Genomic DNA, 6,881 nt, shown 5'->3' with positions numbered 1-6,881 from the left:
AATCCAATAGTAATTTCACACAGTAATTATAAGTTTTATTGTGGTTGAAAACTAAAATCCATAAACTGTCATACAGGTTGACGTTCATTTTTCATCAACTTTTGTCACTTCATACAGTGATCGTCTACATTCATTTCAGGAATCCAACTGATAATTCAAGGAGCAAAGGGTTAAAGAGTTATCTTACCTTTAACTTAGAAGTAGTGGAGAATCCTTTTGGCATCGTATCTTCATCAGCATTTCCTCAGTGCAACCTTCTTCACTAGTGTTGACGTTGAAATCCAGGGTGGATTCAAACCCAGGTCCTACTGCTTGGAAAGTGAGAATCAACCCTAAATGGTTTCAAAGATGAATTTCCTTCACAACATTATTATATTTTATATTGAATTATTAAGTTTTCAATGTATTCCCAAAATCATAAAAAGTGCAACACTACAGTGCATGATCTTTATTTGATATTCAGTGAAGTGCTGTTCCAGTGGCAGAAAATAGCTGAACAGTAAATACATAAGGCTCTGTTTCACAAACAACAAACTACAGTTTGTCTTGATTGTAGCTACATGTCTGCACATTAACAGAAACCCCTACGGACTAACGGTGACGACATGGACGATAAAATGATCAACCTGTTCAATGGAGCCTTCCTTTAAATCCCGTTATTTAAAACCCATCCACCTGAATAGCCGCCGACTGTGCAAATGTGTTGGTTGAAAACCCAAACTAATTCTGAACCTCAAGCTGTGAACCATCAACCCCTGAGTTTTTTTTTCTTCTTTCCAACATGCTAATCAGGAAGTGACATGCTAAAGAGCAGGGTGAGCTAGAAAAAAAGTCATTATCATTCAAAACTAAAATAAACTAAATGAACAAATATCTCATCTAACTGTAAACTGTTTTTTATTTTAACCTCTTTTTAAATGTTTGTATTTAACTGTACGTATTGTGACGTGTGTAAAATCAACATGAACATCAAACTACTTTTTTTTACTTTTTTTTAAAGAATTTATGTAAACCTTTGTTTACTAGATTATCTTTCCACAGCTTTTTATGACTGCTGTCATTTTAGACTTTGCACTGAACTAGGCCACACCTTCGTGTGGTAGAAGTTCTTCCTTCAAGCATCAGATACAAAGTGTTGTTTTTTTTGTTTTTTTTCCCCCTCTATGCAAGTTCTGTTGTTTAGACCCGTCCATCACAGCAGGCAGGGTTTAGTTGAAGAACTGAGGATCACGTCAGGCAGAACAGCCTTACATCTTCAGCTTTGTCGCCATCTAGAGGCTAACGTGAATCTGACCTGAACCAATCCAAAGTCTCCTCTACCTGCAGATATTTTTTCCCCCGTTGTGAGACACAGCTTCATGTGGGTCAGTGAAACAGTACTATCTTTGGCTTTGCAAAAGTTTTAGGATCCAGTGACAGCAGTGACTGAGCCAGTGTTGAAAAGGTCAGTGTACAGTGTCGGTTAAACCTTTACTCCCAGAAAACCTGAGCTCCAGCTTTGGAGTGACGCTTGGCCTCCATGATGGTAAAGGCTTCCTGCTCCTCGCTCATCTCCTTCAGCCTCTTCTCATCCAGAAAAGACACCAGAGAGTCTCTCATGTCCACCACCTCCAGCATCTGCTGAAGGATGTTTTCTTCCTCCACCTGTTGCTCTGGTGTCTTGTCTACCAGATGGAAACAAGAAACAAATGCACACGCTTAGACAGCTACTGAACATGTGATCAATGATGAGAATATTCTGCCTGGTGTGTGCATTGACAAACCACTGCACCACAGTGTTACGTCAGAATCGATTATCTCTGTTGTTATACTACAAGTGGAACACAATTACCTGAATTGACTTTCACACAATTTCCTAATTGCTTTGACACAGAACAATTGGACAATAATTCGCAAAATTCATGTTTCCCATACAGCGTGTTTCTGCTGCCCTCAAGTGGTCAAAACCTGGTACTTCCCGCTTCAAGAAGTATTTCATTTATTAAGATTAAATTAATAATAAAATGAAACACTGATATAATTTAGAAGAGGGCATTTTGAGAATAGAAAATAATGTATTTATCAAGTACAAAGTCTGAATTTGATGTTTTTCTGAACTAGAAAACACTGAAAAACTATATTTGTAGATTGTGGACTTGTTTGTTTAAGGTGTGAAAGTGTCAGTAAACATACAGTTTGGGAACTGAAACTATGTTGGGCCTTTATTGTGAAAAAGGGGTAATAAGTGACAGTCAGCAGCTCATGTTGCCACAGTTCAGTACCACAGGATATGGCATGACTTTTTTGAATGTATAAAATTGTATTATTATCCAGCTTTAAATCCTGACATTCATTTAAAAAAATGTTCTGTCCAACTGCTGTTGGACTTCCTGGTACTAAAGCAGAGAATTACGAAGATGATGCAGACATCGGCCACATCGTGAATTTTTTATAGAATGGCACAGCAAAGTACTCACCATTCAGCCCCATGAACTTCCTGAGCTCCAGCTCCAGTGTGCCCTGCTTGTCCTCCAGCTCCAGCTGTTTAGACCTGAACATAAACAAGAGTTTAATGACACTAATAAACCCTTCTATATACTGAATTGTTCTCCGTCTTCCTCTAATGCAGTGGAGTGTGGAGGTATTGCAGAGGTGACAAATAAATGTCATTTTTAATATTTCTAAGAGTGGGTAAACTGCACAGTTATGTAGTTTTCCCCCCAGTGTTTAATGAGAACAGTTTTTGAAACAATGTTTTAAATAAAGTCTAATGGAAGCAATAACCTGAGGCAGTTTGACAATAGTCCTATGGACAAAAGGGGGCGCTGCAGAAAAAGTCTGAGGGGCACTGCCTTGATAAGAGGAAGTCTTTTTTCTTTGTTTTATAAAATACTGCCACCTTGTGGCTTTAAACCTTAATGTCCCTTCTCTATATATTAATAGTAATCATAATGTCGTAGCCCGTCACCATGGCATCCTTTTTTGATGTAGGTCATCATAAGAATGTGTGAGTGAGGGAGGACGGAACAAAGAGCTCAGTGTCTGAGGAGGAAGTCTGACGTTCTGGACTCACTGCTACTGTGTGGAAAAGCTGTGTGTTGGATTTGGTTTGAATTCACAAGTGAACACTCACGCCACCATGAGGTCCGACTCCTCGGAAACCAATGCGTTCTTCTCGTGGACCAGCTGGATCCACTGCTCTATCGTGTCCGGAGAATCGCTGCCTGCGAGCGACAAACAGGAAGAGACGATAAATAGAAACGAATGGAACAAAGTATGAGAAACTGCATGACGTGAGAGAGAACCTCGGAGGCTTACAGTCCAAATGAACAAAGTGAATTCAGACTGAATTTACATTAAACCTCAATACAGTTGGAATTATACAATTCCAAAACTCCATTTACCTCCAGACTACGACAGGACAGAGGTTCAGAGCCTACTTTAATCAATGTAAATTAACTTGTAATGTCTGCACTTTGACTTCTTACCAGCTTCTCCTCTGAGAGTCCGCTCCAACACCACACCTTTGTCCTCCAACTCTTTAAAGTTCACCTCGATCTCCTCCAGTCTCCGCTGTATGGACTTCAGAGCACAAAAAAAAAAAGAAAAAAGAAGAAAAGAGTCATTGATGTTCACATTAGTTTGTGGTTCTTTGTGGCATGATGGTGAAATTTAAAGACTGATTTCATGTCTTAGGATCCAGCATCTCAACCTGCGGTCACTGTAGTCTGATCTAAGGTTTAAACATATCAATGATTAAAGTCAGCTCCTGTTTCCACCTGATTTAAAACCTGAAGCTAGGTGTTGTTTTTGATGTTTTTCCCTCTCTGTAATTAAAGCATTTTGATGAGCAGTCAGAAATGAATCAGTAACTCTCTGACAGGGACACCGACCTGGGCTTTGCGGAACCGCTGCACCTCACTCATCCTGGCTCTTCGTTCCAGCGTTTTCATCTTCATCAACTCCAACTTTTCAGCCTCCACAGGGTCTGACGGCAGCATCTGAAATGACAGCGTGTTGGGAAGAGTGTTTCTATATCTGGAGAAGCAGTGTCCATTATGCCAAATGTATCAAAGTCATTGCATCCGTACGTGGGCTTACCTTCTCATCAAAAAGGTCAATGTCGTCTCGTTCTACGATGTCGTCGTCGTCATCTCCATCAGCGCCCTCCTCTGAGGGGCTGTGGACGTATCGGAACGTCGTTTCTATGATTTGAATAAAACAAAAATGTCACACTAATCTCTCTCTCTACCGAGATGAAAACTCAACTACGTCTTCAACTCACCCACTCTCCCTGGCTGATTGACGAGGACACTGAGCCGGCCGTCTCTGCTGATCCTCGGGGACGAAAGATTCCACGGGGAAAACTTGGATCGAACCCTGGTCTGCCCACTGGGCATCTCTTTCCTCCTGAAACAGCGCCGGTTCCTCTTCTCCCGGACGTGGCCGGAGGTGCTGCCGCTCCAGTAGCCCTCCTCTTCTTGACCGTCCGTGCCCTCTGGTTTAGGAGGGCTCGGACCTCCTGCTGTAGCCGAGGACGAGGAGCAGGACGAAGATCCTCCGTGTGTCTCAGAGTCCGAGTCGGCGCTGAGACTCTGGAGATTGACCAGTTGGCTTTTCTCCTCATCCGTGAGCTGGAGTTTCCGCAGTGACTGCTTAGGACGGGGGTCTGTTGTTGTCTTGGTGGTCTCTTTCGTAGGGGTTGAAGGCTTTTCAGGAGCGGAGGGGGTGAGAAGGTGGACGGTACGAGGTTTAGCTACTGGGGAGGGCTGGGGATCTAAATTCCGAGAGTGGCGAGGTTTGGGAACAGGAGGATGAAGATCCGCTGTTTCCTCAGCTGGAGTCTTTGCCTTGACTTGAGACGGAGATTTTGTGGGAGTGCGTGGTTTAAGGACGTCACCCTTGGGTTCTAGAATGTGCTGGTCCTGTCCATCATGGCTTTGTGGTTGTGAAGGTGCAGGAGGAGGAGCACAGTCCAAAACATATTCAAAGTCACCGTTATCGTCGCTGGAGAGTCCATTCTCCTCATTTGTCCATTTTTCCTGAAGGGCGCCACCTTTGGGTTTTGGTATGTATTTGTCCTCTCCATCATGGCTTTGTGGGTGTGAAGGTGGAGGAGGAACACAGTCCAAAATGTATTCAAAGTCATCGGAATCATCACTGGAGAGTCCATTCTCACCCGTCCCCTTTTTCTGAATGGAAAAAATAAGAACAGATACTTTTAGAGGATTTCTCTTTACGTTTGTTAAGATCTCGTCGTCATCACTGATCTATTGTACGTTTTAATCCAGTTTTCCTGACATAATGTCGTCATCACTGATAATCTATTGCACGTTTTAATCCAGTTTTCCTGACATAAAAATCACAGTGTTTCCAGCTTTAGAAAGAGTCCAACTGCAGCCTCTCTCTGTGTCTGTGTCTGATCATCAATCCTTCAGTTCATATGATACTCATGTACTAATACTAATGTACCATGCAATGACTTGGTGTCAAATGGACTTTATGAACGCCACGACTAAACACGTGTGTGGAACCATCAGCATGTCGTTAGAGTTTGCAGCTGCTGCGTTCAGTGACCCACCTTATGAGAGGATTCCGCTCCGTTAGCCAGCTCCAGCTCTTCAGAGTGCTGCTCACAGTAAAACCTCCCTGAGGGAATGTCACAGATGAGAAGAATCAAAACACATGAAACTTCACAAAGTGAATGTTGATGTGCTGAGGTGGGAAGACAAATCGATTTATCTTTTTTTTTTTTTTTTTTTTAACTTCACTATTCTAAATAGAGGTCATATTACAGGGTTGTCAAAACTTCAACCAAATCTTACTGCGACCTTGAAGAGCACAATAAGCCACAGGTAATTGAACTAGCTCCTCATGCTCAATATTAGCCGGCCGAGTGATCTAATCAAGGACTACAGGGTGAGCAAACATGACAAAGCCACTGTTGACTGCTCAACTTCCTGACATCAGCGCAAACGAGCCTCATTGTCTTAGTATTCAAATTGTAAGAGCAGCATTTTCAACATTGATTTTATACATTATTTGGTGTGTTGGTGTTGTTTTTTTCAATTATTCAACTATAACGGTCTGTCGTACGGCTGGTGCCTAGGTCGATGAAAAGACTAGAGCCGACTCTGGACACAGGTCACACAGACGGTTCTCACCGGTCGCCTGGTCGAAGGAGTATCCTCCCAGTCTGAGTCTGATGCGGCACTTGTGGCACTTGAAGCAGCTCCGGTGGAAGAACTTCCCCTCAGCACTGATGCGTTCCAGAGCATAAACCCTCTGAGCACAAAAGTAACATTCGTCACTGTTTGCCATCGTCACTCCATGACCAGGACTAAGACCAGGACTAAGACCAGGACTAAGAGCAGGACTAAGAGCAGGACTAAGACCAGGACTAAGACCAGGACCAGGCTCAGGATCAGGTGCAGATGACGGATCAGGATCAAGTATTGGAGAAAGTGCTGGGGACACAGCAGGCGCCGTCACCTAATAGAGAATGATATGAAATTATACAGTATGTCACATTATAATGATCCCATCAAAGGCAGCACAGTGCGACAGGTGAAGAAGAACAACTCACGCTGTCCTCATCTTCCATGCTCTTGTCGTCTTCTCTTGATCGTTTCTGTGAAGCGAGTTTCTCCTGTAAAGAAGACGAGTTATTGGACGGTTTAAACTGTGACCTAGTTAAACTGATATGTTAAAACACCCACATACACACACAGCACAGCACAGACCGGAGTCTCTGATCAAACACAATCACAGTCAGATGACCAGAGTCAGTGAGTGATGGAAGGCATATTAATCTGACATTTGTCAGTCTGGGGTCACAGTGGTCTTACTTTCCGTCTTTGCAGAGAGTTGAATTTCAGCTTGGTCAGGAAGAAGACAGCCGA

At 42.8% G+C, this 6,881-nt stretch overlaps 2 protein-coding genes across 2 annotated transcripts in view; both read right to left on the bottom strand.

Annotated features, from left to right (window-relative positions):
- The window catches only part of camk1gb (calcium/calmodulin-dependent protein kinase IGb), an 11,938-nt gene extending 11,614 nt beyond the window's left edge, over positions 1 to 324 (bottom strand). The window contains exon 1 of the mRNA XM_025059016.1: positions 188 to 324. The gene's annotated coding sequence lies outside the window, so the exon portion shown is untranslated. The remainder of the gene's footprint in view (positions 1 to 187) is intronic.
- Positions 325 to 731: 407 nt separating this feature from the next.
- Positions 732 to 6,881, bottom strand: part of mical1 (microtubule associated monooxygenase, calponin and LIM domain containing 1) — an 18,702-nt gene continuing 12,552 nt past the window's right edge. The window contains exons 14-24 of the mRNA XM_017036049.2: positions 6,828 to 6,881; positions 6,566 to 6,628; positions 6,144 to 6,471; positions 5,561 to 5,628; positions 4,265 to 5,171; positions 4,081 to 4,184; positions 3,873 to 3,980; positions 3,468 to 3,561; positions 3,113 to 3,203; positions 2,457 to 2,530; positions 732 to 1,664 (exon numbers count right to left, since the gene is read on the bottom strand). The exon at positions 6,828 to 6,881 is cut by the window's right edge and continues 39 nt beyond it. Of these exons, the coding sequence (XP_016891538.1) occupies positions 1,471 to 1,664; positions 2,457 to 2,530; positions 3,113 to 3,203; positions 3,468 to 3,561; positions 3,873 to 3,980; positions 4,081 to 4,184; positions 4,265 to 5,171; positions 5,561 to 5,628; positions 6,144 to 6,471; positions 6,566 to 6,628; positions 6,828 to 6,881 (2,085 nt within the window). The 3' untranslated portion in view covers positions 732 to 1,470. The remainder of the gene's footprint in view (positions 1,665 to 2,456; positions 2,531 to 3,112; positions 3,204 to 3,467; positions 3,562 to 3,872; positions 3,981 to 4,080; positions 4,185 to 4,264; positions 5,172 to 5,560; positions 5,629 to 6,143; positions 6,472 to 6,565; positions 6,629 to 6,827) is intronic.

This window comes from Cynoglossus semilaevis, chromosome 10 (assembly GCF_000523025.1).
Source record: "Cynoglossus semilaevis isolate Cse_v1.0 chromosome 10, Cse_v1.0, whole genome shotgun sequence".
NCBI classification, from domain to species: domain Eukaryota; kingdom Metazoa; phylum Chordata; class Actinopteri; order Pleuronectiformes; family Cynoglossidae; genus Cynoglossus; species Cynoglossus semilaevis.
Note: the sequence above shows the minus strand (reverse complement) of the source record. Positions and strands in the feature narration are given on the sequence as shown.